This window comes from Gopherus evgoodei, chromosome 3 (genome assembly GCF_007399415.2).
Source record: "Gopherus evgoodei ecotype Sinaloan lineage chromosome 3, rGopEvg1_v1.p, whole genome shotgun sequence".
In the NCBI taxonomy this organism is placed as follows: domain Eukaryota; kingdom Metazoa; phylum Chordata; order Testudines; family Testudinidae; genus Gopherus; species Gopherus evgoodei.
The window spans coordinates 203,373,759-203,388,170 of NC_044324.1; the positions used below are offsets into that span (position 1 = coordinate 203,373,759).

The window sequence follows — 14,412 nt, forward strand, 5'->3', positions numbered from 1 at the left end:
AGAATTATTTTCACATGAAACGTAGCCCATGTTTACACCTCACATAGAAACAAAGGAAAAAAGCTGCATAAATAAGCATACATTTAGCTTTGGGCCTGATCCAATGCCCACTGAAGTCAATGGAAAGACTCTAGTCCATTCCCATGTGTGTGGGATCAGGTCCTTCCAGGGAAAATAGAAAGTTTGTGGGTGGACATTTTACTTCCAGTGTCAAAATACTTTGTATTTTTTGTTACTCGCTTAAAAAAAAAATCTACTAAAACCTAATTTTACACAAAGACCAGAATTGAAACTGATCTCTTGCCTGAGCTGCAGTGCTTGGCAAAAAGAAGATGGCTTCTGCTGTCTCTCAGGAGCATTGTAGGGTTGCCAGTGATACTGGCCTGACCTCAATGTCTGCCACCATTTTCAAGGCGATTATTATTTGGCTACAAAAAAAAACTGCTTCAAGTTCCAACTTGGCAAGAAGATACTAGTCTGGGAATGATTTTGTGTTTTTTAAAACTTGGGGGTGGAAATCTGTCACTTTTCGATTAGTAGCAAATGGAAGCAAATTGCAGTTGGTGAGTTCAGACAACAATTTGGTGCTTAAAATTCAGCTTTGAAATAAATTGTAAAAGAAATTTCTCGAACAAATAAGATCTGGCAAACATAAGTAGTTTGTACTTAAATACTAAGATCACAGAGAAATACAAATAATATAGAAAGACATACAGACTTCAACATATGCACTCCCATTAATTCAAAATATAAACTATAGAGTCTAATATTGGACTATATCGTACCATCAGATTTGTAAGCAGAACTCATTATTGATATAATCTGGCCCACGACTTCTAAAAAAATTCACAAAGTGATCAAATCCTGACGTGCAGATTCTTTTCCAGCTCTCTTCCAACTGACTTTAACGGGACGACTCGCATGAGTAAGGATTTTCCAGGACTGGGCCCATAGTCCCTAATGCCATCTGATCACTTTTGCTATTTAAAAAGACAAAAATGATTATTACTGTTGCAATGACTAAGTTTTCCCAGTATGGCTTTTCTTTTTCCTTTAAAAATTTATAATCATTTTAAATGAATGGACTTTTAAACAGGAGTGACACCCAAATGGCCTTAACTAAAACTCCTCTAGCTAGATCTACACATTACAGACAGATACATTCTCCTTCAGAATCATTATGGTCTATCAGGTCAATGACCCATCAACTAAGAAATCTCATGTAAGCCTTGACCCGACAGAGCATCAAAGCTCCTTCAAAGCAGTCACCCGATTATGCAGTAAACAATACCCTGTGTCAACAGTCCATAATTATGTATTTACCCAATGGCTGTTAGGGACAATCAAGTTAATAATTCACTTTTTAAATACAGTGTAATTATAGAGTTACAGAAAAGTTCCAAATAATTGTGCTCCTTCTCATACACCTATATGATGAATTGTTTCCTATTTTTCTTTCTGGTAGTTCCCTTTTTCTTTTAGTCTTTTCTTCCCTTCTAACACCAACAGTACTGAACCTGAACACCAGGCAGAGGATACTAAAGCATAAAAATGCATGTTAAAATGATGCTAACCATTAATTGCTGCAAGCTTTATTCAAGAGCCAGTATGGTCTAAAGGATATGGGGTAGCCTAGCATGCAGGCAATCTAGGCTCTAGTCCTGACTCTGCCCTTCACCTACTGTATGACATTAGGCAAGGCTCTCCACTCTTCCTTGGACTGTTTTATCCATTCAGAATGCAAACTCTTCAGCACAGAGAGGTCGTGATCACTAGATGCTACTACAATACAAATAATTAGAGTAAAACAAAACTTTGATTGACATCAATAGGAGGACTACAAGATTTGATAGTAAAACTACATGGGCTAAATTTTTGGCCATGAGTAAAAAGGGACAACCACAAAAATTTCAGTGCTCTCTTTTCACAAACATGGGCAAACTGAATGCTGCAAGTGCAAATGGATGAGATGTCTTGGAGTGTACACACAAAGGCCCATTTGCACTCACCATTGCAGATGCACAGTGGCAGCATCCAGAAAATTTGGTTCTATGGGTTTGAGCTATCTCATGAAAGCAGGAAATACACCCAAGTTGTCATGCCCATCCTTCACTAACAGTGTTTTTGTCCAGAGGTGCAAAGACATATATGATGACACATAGGAACATGCAATGTTTTCTGACCTCAGCAACATCTCAGCACAACACAGAGGGAAAGGTAGATCTAGATTTCTAGCCTTTCATTCCATATTCCCTTTTTTAAAGGTTTACGTCCCAACCTTTACATTATTTTGTTTTGAAACTGCTAATACTGTTATTTTAGTTTTAATTATTAATTACTTATATTCATTATATTAATAGCCCACATACTATATATATGTAATAAAATATCTTCTCACAAATACAAGATCAGAAACATAGTCACACGATTTTGTATTAATGAGCATAACTATGAATGCTTTACAACCCAATTAAACGCTATAGGAAATTGCTGAAGGATGCTAATGCAATACACTGGGCACTCCTGAAGAAATCGAACTGAGATGACATTTTGAAACCACTCAATCTCTGCTCACCGGGAGAGACCCTGGATGGAATATTCACACCACTGGTCACTGTTAGAGCGACTTGGAGTAAGTACATTGGAGTAAATCTATACAGAGGTAGTGCCCATCCCTCATTGCCTTTATTTATTTATTTTTGTAGAGAATGCACTGCAATATTTTACGTCATTTTCTATTTCTCTAATGTCATCCCAGATTCAGTTAAATAAGTATAAATTCTTTCACTTATGAATAGACTTTTTGTATTGCACATTTAAAGCATAGAGTTGCATGGCACAGTCTGTTTTGTTAGTAAACATAACAGAACAAATTTATCCCTGGTGTATTAAGTGAATAGAGTTGCACCTGCAATTAATTTAGCCCAATACATTCACTCAGGTGGCAGCTGGAATATTGCTGCTTGTAATACTTGATCGCAAGGCTGGGCTTGCATGGTGGTCTTGGCCAGGACCCTACTTCCCTTCCACTACTGCTAGTGCTAGGAAACCAGTACTAAGAAGTGTGCCCATTGCAACCATAGCATAGTAGTAGCAACTCTTGGAGGCAGTGTTCTGAATGTCTGAGTATTCCACAACCAAGGCTATGTCTACACAGTAAATGAAGGTCTGATTGTAGCGTAGGTAGGTATAGTCACACTAGCTTTGATATAATTAAAACAGTAACACTACTAGTGAAGCTGTGGCAGTGTGGACTTCTGCGTGAGCTAGCTCCCCAGTACAAGCCTGCCAGGGATCCTGGGTACATACTTGGGATGCTAGTCCATGCCACCATGTCTTCACTATAATTGTTACCCATACTCGCTAGGTTAAAGCTAATGTGGGTATGCCCATGCTATAACTACATCTCCCCTTGGCTATAATGCCTGTGACAGGTGCCCCACAGTGCTCCATTGTGGCTGCAAAAGCCACATTCTCGCCAAGGCTGGAGATGAGTATTGTGAGCTGCAGTGACAAGGGTGATATTATGTGGGGAGAAGTTCTGGTATATATACAGGCCCTGGTGCTGCTCATACAAGCTGTGTAACTCAATTTACCCAGTTAAATGTTCTCAATGCCAAAGTTTTACGGGAAAATGCTCACCTTAGAATAATGTTGCTCTAATTTTTTCAGACTAGATTGGGCTTGCTTCTGTAGATCATAATTCTAACTGAGGGTCAACTTCAGGATTTGGGAGATACAGCTATTTAACTGTCTTCTCAATCTCTTCTTCCCCTGCATTCCCAAACAGATCCTCTCAATCTCTCCTTCCCTCTTGTAATGCCCCTCCTCTGCTTCAGTTTCCCCTTCCTCACCAATCAGTGCACTCAGATAGCAGCTGACTCCACCAGCCCAGGTTTACTCTGGCACCATCTGATAAACTGGGCCATCTCGGCCAGGGGTTCTGCAGGTTCCCAGAATCAGTATCTCTGTCCACAGATCATCTATTGGAAAGGCAAAGCCTTATTATGTCCTTGAACAAGTTCAATGTCACTGGAGCCGCAATTACAGCAAGGGCTGACCCTTACAGAAGACGGTTTTGTACTTGCACAACAGCGTATTAAAAGAGTTGTTAATTTTTTTCTTTGTAAATAGGACAAAAGATATCATAAAGTTCTATGGTCTTGTTTGTATTATTCTGCCTTCTCTTTGTAATCTAAGAATCCTTGAAGTTGAAAATGATATAATGCTCAGAATATGTGGGGTTTAGGGAACGTGAGAATGAAGGAATTTCTATAGCTTTACTGCATTTTCAGGGCACACTGAGTATTTACCATATATCCAGTCAAGGAACACAAAAGGAGCATTTTAAAATTCAGTGCTTCAGGTTTCAGGAGTTTAAAGTCACAGAAAGGAAGATAAAGAGAAGAATTTCTTATTTATAGATTTGCAGATGAAATCCAATGAAAATATACCAAAAAATGCTTCTTTATGTCAGTAAGGCTGATTCAATTTCCAGGCTTGCAAGGTCTCCTCTATCTAAGTATTACCCGACCCCAATAACATACTGTGTTCCAAGGTTAAGATCTGTTTCCTTACAACAGTGCAGAAAGCCGTTGTTTCAGTTGCGGCTGCAAAATTCAGCTCTGAAGGACAAGTTAGTACCACACTACATTTAACTGGATTCAGTTCATCTGATTATACAGTGCCTTGCTTTCTGGAATATGTAATCATCTGTTTCTGATGACATTTTAAATATCCAACTAGATAAATAATTGCAGCAATAATTGATAGCTGAGTCAAACTGGAAGATTATTGATTGGCACAGTATCCACTGAAACAAATGTTCATCTTTCAAACATTACAGTAAGGATGCTTAAATCTAACTTTTGCAGATAAATGGTAAAAATCTGATTTACCGACAAAGCCACTGGAAGACAATATGCACTTTGGGATTTGATTACTTTGTGAAAATTTTTAGAAGAAAAATTAAGCATCAAGGTTTATTATATTTTATTTCAATAATTACAAGGATATGGATAAGTAGTTGAATATAAACACATGCAGAGAAGTCCCAAAGAGTTGTTCATTAACTCCCTTCCTTCCTGAATGGTATTTATCTCCTCTTTATTACAACTTACATATGAGTCTATCTTGCCATCTTTCTGTGCGTGCCGTATGCCTGTCTCTTTACCAGTGAGGGGAGTTACATAACCACGTCAGCAGCAAGTTCCCCTCATCACTTTCTCTACAGCTGTTCCAGCATGCATGATGGAGCCAGTTTAAATATTTATCCTCTTAGCAGATTATGAATAAAGTTGAAAGGAGAAGCTCAGATTCTGCGGGCCTGAGCCTGAGCTCCCTTACACTGGTGTAAATGAGCAATTCCACTGAAGTCAGTGGAGTTACACCACTGTAAAAACAGAATGAACGAGATCAGAATCCAGCAGATCTATAGATACCAATTTTTTGAGGGTTAAAAGTAAAACTACATCTCACATCTTGCAAGACAGGTGCTTGAGTCTACATTTTTTTTTTTTAAATTACAAAATGACATCAACTCTGCAGCCCTTCCTTGCTCGCCATGGGGTGGAAGGATGGAGCAAATCTGTGAAATGTATTGGTTGAAAAGAATCATGACTAACCAACATGGAGTTATGTTGCCCATGGAGCCCATATGTGAGAAATGACAAGCAAATGAGCTGCCTGACTAAGAGAAGTGGAGCCATTGTGAGGTAAAGCCTGAAATTAGGGAAAAGCACCAGAATATCTGAGCAGGGAACAAAGAATATAAATTCAGAATAAGAGATGAAAAATGCACTGAAACGTTTTGAAACTGAGCCATTATGAGCTGATTTAGTCTCACAGCTACTGTTAAAAATCAGAAGCTTGTTAGATGTAATGATTATCTGCGCCTTGACACTTAAGGCATATGAGGGGGCTTGTCAAGCGGCTTTGCTCTAATTTAGAGATCCTCAGTTAATTAGAAAGCCCTCGGATTTTCTGCAAATGCAGGTCACTATCGACAGCTCATGCTTTTGATGCTTTTCCATGTGACAGTTGTTGGACTGACCTTCCACAAGCTGGCAGGGTTGTCCAGACTTTTACAGTGTCAGGGAATTCAATCACTCCTGCCAGCTTAAGCAAGAAGTTACAAGTAAGTTTACCGTACTCGTATACTCTGTTTCCTCACATTAAACAAAAGCTGATGAAATCGGCATTCGCTTACCACTATAAATAGCTCTAATTTCCATTTTTTTTTCTTAGTGGGTGTCACATTCAGCCCAAACTTCAGGTTACTCGTTTATTTAGAAATCTCGCCGAGCAGCACTCATGAGAAAGGGAAGTGTTTTACGGAGACTGACTCGCTTGCACTGAAACTGCAGCAATTGTGGAACAGAAACCCCTCTTTGATTTTTGCTTCCTGATTTCTACATCAGGTATCAGAGGCTGCACCTGCACCAAGATTGAGTCCATGTTTTTATTGCAGACCACATTTGCAGAGGGGGAAGGTCATAATTCAGACACACAAAAGACTCGGTGTACTAACTGCTTAGCCCAGTAGTGAATTGTTGTTGTGCTTCTCTAAGTGTAGAAACAATTGGAGAGTTCAGTGTTAAATTATACACACAGGTAAACTAAATTTAAGAGCCCAGTTCTGGTCCCACTGAAGGAAATGGGAGCTTTGTATTTGTTTATTTGCTCTGTGTGTGTGTCTGTGCATGCATGCTTGCTGCTTGGATTTTTAAATAATGAAATGTGTCATGTGACTCGTCTAGGGAATGATCTAATTGTTACTGGAAACTTATTAAAATAGAAAAAGTGTGTAACTCAGAAAATAATCTATTGCTCATACACAGTGATGACTATTTTAAGGCCTGCTCCTGCTCCCCTTGGGCCCGATTCATTGTTGTCATATGCCTTTGTATTCATGAAAAGTGAGTGCCAAGCAGAGTGGTGGCATATCATATCCACTTTGCACTTGCATAAATGCCTACACAAGGTGCAGGGTAACAGTGAATTGGGCTCACATTGTTCAGCGGGGGTGACACCAGGCCCTAAAACAGCTCTTACTATTACAGCACCAGGTAAAGAATCGGCCTTTATGAAGCTGTCTAAACAGAGACTTTCAAGACAAAGCAAATACATATTTGTAGAAATTGTGTTTACATAAACAAGCATAAAAACGCCAAAGCTGTGTGTGCCTTACTGCTGCCCACAGAGTGAATCTGAGGAGCTGCTCCTTGCCCAGTTAGATAATCACACCTTGTCCAGGAAAGGGGTTGCTGGGACACAAACCAACACAAGGCTCTCCAACAGCACCTGCTAGCCATCAATCCACCAGTCCCACTAGGCCCGGCAAGACAGAGTTCCTTGTTCATGCAGGAACTTGCATTTTTTACAACTCTTTCAACGTGCATCTTTATAAAACAGATGAGCAGTTATTGATGTTTTGACCTTCAGACACAACTTGGGAGAAAGAAATTGAAATGCAAAACTGGAGGAAACATTTCTTAACAACAACAAAAAATTTAAAACCTCTCTATGGAAATACAAGAAATAAAGCTGAAAGTTGTGGTGAAACTCCCATGGCTGCGTGACATGCGACAGTCACACAGTGAATGAGTGGCATACACTAGAAGATTAACCTTCGTGAACAGTGCAGCATTGGCAGAGAAAGGGATGAGATGATCTAATAGATATTTTCCACCATTAATATGATTCGGCAATGATTTCACATAGATCTCTACATTATCTCAGCCTTTAGAAATAAATGTGTTGTCTGATCTTTCCCTCTCTAACTCAAACATAATACATACATTAATAAATTGCAAGCCAGGCCCACTGTTGTTCTTGCAGCCAAAACTTTTGCAGTGATATATAGATAGATTTAACTGTTTTTAGTGGCAATAATTTTTACAATCCAATCAAATATTCTGTTACTAGCAGATTTGGCAAGAATTAAAAACGTCTTGCAGAAGAGCCAAAAATGTATTAACTTAGTAGCTAGATGAAGCAGAGAGGTGTAAACTACACGCACAGGGAGGGAAGCTCCTACACCCCAAAGGGATTTTCTCCAAGGGACAGTAGACTGAGATCTCTTCCTGGAGGTTGTTGTTGGGGGAAAACAGCTTTAAAACACACTGGAGGCACCAGAGAACCTCACTGGAAGAGACTATTGAAGAGATGTGCTTAATCAGCACACCCTCTGGCTACACTGGTCATGCCCCCTCTCCAGTCAGTGACACTCACTTTGAAGTCCTACTTCTCTCCAGTGCTCTCTCCCCACACCTCAGCAGTTGGTAGCTGGCAGGTACTTTGCCAAAGAGCATCTTCCACCAGAGTCTATGGTGACTGAAGTCAGGATACACCACTGGCCGAATCTGGCCCTGGTACTTCCTGTAGCATGGAAGTGTATATTTTCCTATTGAGCAAAAGACTTTTTCCATGTGGATATTGGAGTAGGAGAGATAATCAATGGGATGAATGGATTACACCAGGGATGAATATGGCCCATTAGCTTGGAAAACTCATCTGTGGTGAGAAACAAAGTTTTGGCTGTCATGAGGGTGGGAGATTAGATATATACCATTCCTAAAAGCTCAGGCTCTGGGCACATGGCAAATGCATATAACCCTCAGAGGAATACAATACGAGTCACCATTCAAACAAGAAATAGAGGATTGGCGTTAGGCATGGGTTAAGCTTTGACAGGTGGGGAAGAATAAAATTAAAATAAGGACTTTTTAATCATCTGATATAGACTGTAGAGGTAGAGGGCCCCATCTTTTACCAGGACAAACATTTTGTTATAGGAAAAATACAATCTACTAGAATTCTTTGAGTCAACAAGCACGCGGACAAGGGGTATCCAGTGGATATAGTGTACTTAGATTTTCAGAAAGCCTTTGACAAGGTCCCTCACCAAAGGCTCTTACAGAAAATAAGATGTCATGGGATAAGAGGGAAGGTCCTCTCATGGATTAGTAACTGGCTAAAAGCTAGGAAACAAAGGGTAGGAATAAATGGTTAGTTTTCAGAATGAAGAGAAGAAAATAATAGTGTCCTCCAGGGGTTCGTACTGGGGCCAGTCCTAGTCAACATATTCATAAATGATCTGGAGAAAGGGGTAAACAGAGAGGTGGCAAAATTTGCAGATGATACAAAACTACTCATAATAGTTAAGTTCCAAGCAGACTGCAAAGAACTACAAAAGGATCTCACAAAACTGGATGACTGGGCAACAAAATGGCAAATGAAATTCAATGTTGAAAAAAGGCAAAGTAGTGCACATTGGAAAACAATCCCAACTATACATATAAAACGATGTGGTCTAAATTAGCTGTTACCACTCAAGAAAGAGATCTTGGAGTCACTGTGGACAGTTCACTGAAAACATCCACTCAGTGTACAGCAGCAATCAAAAAAGCGAACAGAATGTTGGAATCATTAAGAAAAAGATAGATAATAAGACCTCTATATAAATACATGGTACGCCCACATCTTGAATACTGCACGCAGATACAGTTGCCCCATCTCAAAAAAGATATATTGGAACTGGAAAAGGTTCAGAAAAGGGCAACAAAAATTATTAGGGTTATGGAACAGGAGAGATTAATAAGACTGGAACTTTTCAGCTTGGAAAAGCGATGACTAAAGGGGGATATAATAGAGGTCTATAAAATCATGAGTGGTGTGGAGAAAGTAAATAAGGAAGTGTTATTTACTACTCATAACACAAGAACTAGGGGTCACCAAATGAAATTAATAGGCAGTGAGTTTAAACCAAACATAAGAAAGTATTTTTTCACACAATGCACTGTCAACCTCTGGAACGCCTTGTCAGATGGTGTTGTGAAGGCCAATACTCTAACAGGGTTCAAAAGGGAGCTAGATAGATTCATGGAAGATAGATCCATCAATGGCTATTAGCAAGGATGGGCAGGGATGGTGTCCTTAGCCTCTGTCTGCTAGAAGCTGGGAATGGGCAACAGGGACTGGATCACTTGATGATTACCTGTACTGTTCATTCGCTCTGGAGCACCTGGCATTGGCCACTGTCAGAAGACAGGATACTGGGCTAGATGGACCTTTGGTTTGACCCAGTATGGCCATTCTTATGTTCTTATTAATTGTGAGCACTTACATACCAGTAATAGGTAGTATCAGAAAACAAAAAACATAGATAGATTAATTGTACAGTCTTTCACGTTATCCACTGTCTCACGTTACAATACTCCTATTCAAGTTGAATATCACCTTACTCCATGAGCAGCTCTATTGATTCCAGCAGGACAATTTGAAGATGAAGACGCTACTCAGTTGAGAGTAAGGGCATCAGAATCTGCACCTCACATTTTGTATTGGGCTACTTGAGTGCTGCCGGCGCTCAGTAAAGAATAGTTCCTGTGCACCCAGGAGAGATTTCTCCTCCTGGCTCTCTGCCACCCCCACCACCTTTTTACCTTACAAATACACCGACAATTGAAATGAAGGCCTCATTTCCCCCTCTACTTATGCTAGCAAAGAGAGCCCACATCTATGGAACTCAGTTGGAGGACGAAGAGAGAGTGCCACCTCCTTCCACTGGCTTCAGAGAAGCCTCTCCTTGGCTTCTCCCAAGGATTCCAAGTCCGTAAGGAGCTGCATTGCACAGGGACCACAGGGCATTGGGGTGTCTAGTTAAAGTACAGAGACAAAGGTCAACAAGTATCTCTGGAATCTGCAGCTTGGGCAGGGCTGAACCTCTGCTATATGCCTACATGGAGAGTATCCCAGAAAAAGAAGCTTACAAGGGAGGATTAGCCCTAATTACAAACAGCCATGGTAAGAAAAGTTAAGAGAGAAAACCCTGTAATTGTATCTCTCATAACACTAGGTCACCTCTATTTGGCATATCGTTAGCTGTCTCCAGGACCGCTGACAGCAATTCCGGGCCACAGGGTCAGGGCCATCCCTATGGGGATGCGGGGCTCGGGGTGGAAGTGACAAATTTGTCACTTTCGGGACTGACCGTGCTAGCAAATCATGCTGGCCCACTGGGCCCGGAGCGGTCGCACATGCCTAGGAGCCCATTGGCCCACCCAGGTGATTAAGGGCCAGGGGCTCCCAGCGGCAGCCAATGAAGTACACGCCCCTTTTAAACTGGGTAGGGCCCTGGGCAATTCCACCCTTTGCCCCTTCCTCCCCCGCAACCCTCTGTCAGCTGGCCTGGCTGTATCTGTCATACTACAGGCGGTATGTATTCTGCACCAAAAAAAGACAAAGTGTATCAGTGTCCCCTGCAGCAGTAGGTTTATGCTTTTTTTGCCTCCTTTTGACATTTCATTCATTCTCTATCTCCTTCATGTCTCACAGCATATCCAGCCCAGGCTGATGCCTCCCAGTCTCCTCCCACACAACCACACATAAGCATCCCCACGCAGGACATACACATAGAATCCAAACACCTGGTACACCCCCTACACACAGTTCATTCAGTACTCCCCACACTGCACGTGTTCTATTCACAACCCTCCTCAGACACTCACACACCACTCACCCCTGGAAGCCCCCTCACACACACTCACAAACACTGTTTATTCACACACACACACACACTTCATAACACCACCTCTCTCCCACATACATGTGCCTGGCATGCCCCCCTCAACCTCTCACTCATGCCTGGCTCAACAAAACACATAACCCTCCTAGACTCATACTGAATGGAGTATGGAGGGAGAGGGGTTCTTCCTGCATCTACCTGGAGGGATTGTAACCTGCCATCCTATAGGCCCTGGGCAGGGAAAGCCGGGCTGTCCTAGGGTCAGGGAAGTCTGTGAGCCAACACTGAGAGACAGCCTGCTCTTCATCCAAAAGCACAGACCGCATGAGGACACTGCAAGGCCCCATCAAAAACCAGGCTTGGGACAAATGTCCTATCTGTATTCTGTACCCCCACCTCCTACCCCATCCTGGGAGCTGCCCTGATAAACAGGGGCAGTCCACTGACTTCAGTGGAATTTCACGCACTTAGTGCAGGGCTGAAGCTGACAGTCTTGTCTGGCATTTAAAATGTAGAAAGTCACCAATGTAATATGTAGAAAAAGAGTATAAGGCTAATACTCTGTGCAGTAACTTTCTGGCTGCCTATATGGAAACTGGGGAGCTGTCTTTCCTAATGGAGAATACATTCCCAGAGGTAACACTGCTGTCTGGGAATATCCTTGTGATACACTACACAATCAGATCAGAGATAAATGAGAAACCCCTGGTCCCCAATGAAGTCAATAACTTCACCAGGGCCAGCTTTCCATCTAAAGTGAATTCTTCAGGTTATTATTAATTATTATTATTTGTATTTATTTGCATGGCAGTAGTACCTAGAAGCCCCAGTCAAGGATCAGGGCCCCATTGAGCTAGACACTGCATGTGCATATAAGAAAATGATACCTGAAAGCTTACTATCATTGCTATTCCTATAAACCTTACAATACGGACTGCCATGATAAATAGACAATCCCTTCAACATACCATTTCTCCATTCCCCAAGTTTAAGAGTAGTGAACATTTCTAAAATAGGTGGCTTAGTTTTAATTCCACCATTTGCCTGTCTACTGCTGCAACTATAGCTACTGAAAAACTACAGCATTACATCTGGGGTTCTTTTGTGGTGTCCAACGTTATTTTAGTAATAATATAATAAATCAGTAACAACATTAATACTGAGAATTTGTCCTTCATCGCGCCTTAAATCCAAGTACCTCAAAGTGCTTTACAAATTTTCTTTAATTAAGACTCAGAATAGCCAGGTAAGTAGTGCTCTCTTCATTCTGTAGAGGCATAGAGACATTAAGTCATTTACCCAAGATCACACAGTGACTCAGTGGCATAGCTGGGATTAGAACACAGAAGTCTTAACTCCTAGTCCCCCGCAACAAACCCTGATCTTGCTTCCACTGCATTCAATAGCAAAACTCCCATTGACTTCAATGGTGCAAAGCACAAGAGCCCGCATCATCCCAAATTTTCCTAAAAGAGAGTATGAAATGGTAATTTTTCAGCAAGCATTTTTTCCTGCTGCTGCTTATATTGGGCCTGTTTCTCCACTGCCTTGCACCTTAGGTAGTCCATTTACAGATGAGGAAAACAGTCCTGTAATCTTATTGATTTGTTAAGAGGTGGTGAAATGACTGGTACAGGTGAAATAAGGTACATAGCAGAGGAGAATCAGGCCTGAGGAGCAAAGCAGTGGAGAATTAGGCCCATCAAATTAATCCCAGAAAACAGTTATCACTTTGACTGTTTACAAATAATTATGCTTCTTTTTTGGGATGTGTCCTGGAGAACATAAAAAGGTACTGTATGTGTTTCAGTACAGAATGCAAAGGTACTTCAGTCATCATTTTACCTGAATGATTTCTCTGAAAATACACCATGCGGCGATGGGCGGTGGGAACTGTATATATGGTGTGCTTGAAATTGCCATCAGGTTCACCTAGTTTCTTTTCTTATGTCCTTGGCAATCCAGTTAAGATTTGACAGCGTTTAAAGATGACAGTGCTTGAGGTAATGGGACAACGCCATAACAGGATTACAGGAAATGTGAAAGAAAGGACATACGTATGTAATGTCATTTAGGTAATATAATCTATGAACATTTTTTGCTTTGTTTTTTGCTGACAAAGAAGTCAGTATCACTTACACAATTCCTTTTAAACTATGTTATGGCCACAAATAGTTTATTTCCGCACATGGAAGACACCCTAAATATCCTATTACAAATATTTTGTCCAACTAGCTCTATCTTAAAGGAGGGAATTAAAATAGAACCAGAGCATCAAATAAAAAACAGTTACCTTGAAAGAAAGAAATACAAAATTATATGAACCCAGGAAGGGATGTTAGAGAGGGAAGGCAGCTGAATTAAAAGAAGCCTCAAACACATTTCTAATGTAACTACAGTATTTGGATTTTAAAGATTCTTCTAATCAATTTCTACCATATTATTTCTTCTCCAAAGCTCAATGCACCCTCTTTACATCAGTATTCCTTTTTAGTAGCATCACAGCTGCCCCTATCCACCACTAAAACAGCTTCCTCATTGTCCCACACCAGAAGTTTTGTTGTGTGCCAAGTGACTGACCACAAACAAAAGCTTGTTTGACCAACACTTGTTCCAAAACAAAACACCGGCTATAGGAGGAAGTACTGCAAAGGAGGCTGAATTGATGTTCTGACAATTTCAAATCCAAACAGAGGAGCGTTCTCCTCTGGAACTTGCATTCTTGCCAAACAATGGTGTCTGATCTCCCTATTCACTGCATGCTTTGTACCCTACCACAAAAAAAATTCTCTTAGAACCATGTTTATTATCTAGTCCAATAAGTGGAATAGATGCTGTTAAATAGAGCTAGTAACAATCCAGTGTGTGGTATCTGCATTGTTTTG

The 14,412-nt window shown here is 40.8% G+C and overlaps 1 protein-coding gene across 6 annotated transcripts in view; it reads right to left on the bottom strand.

The window, feature by feature from the left end:
- BCL11A (BAF chromatin remodeling complex subunit BCL11A) overlaps positions 1 to 14,412 on the bottom strand; it is a 101,393-nt gene that overhangs the window by 24,440 nt on the left and 62,541 nt on the right. Inside the window, exon 1 of one of the 6 annotated variants that reach the window (XM_030557835.1) lies at positions 786 to 948. The exons of the other annotated variants lie outside the window; for them this stretch is intronic. Coding sequence (XP_030413695.1) covers positions 786 to 810 — 25 coding nt within the window. The 5' untranslated portion in view covers positions 811 to 948. Of the gene's footprint in view, positions 1 to 785; positions 949 to 14,412 lie in introns of those variants that run through there. 6 annotated transcript variants of the gene reach the window in all.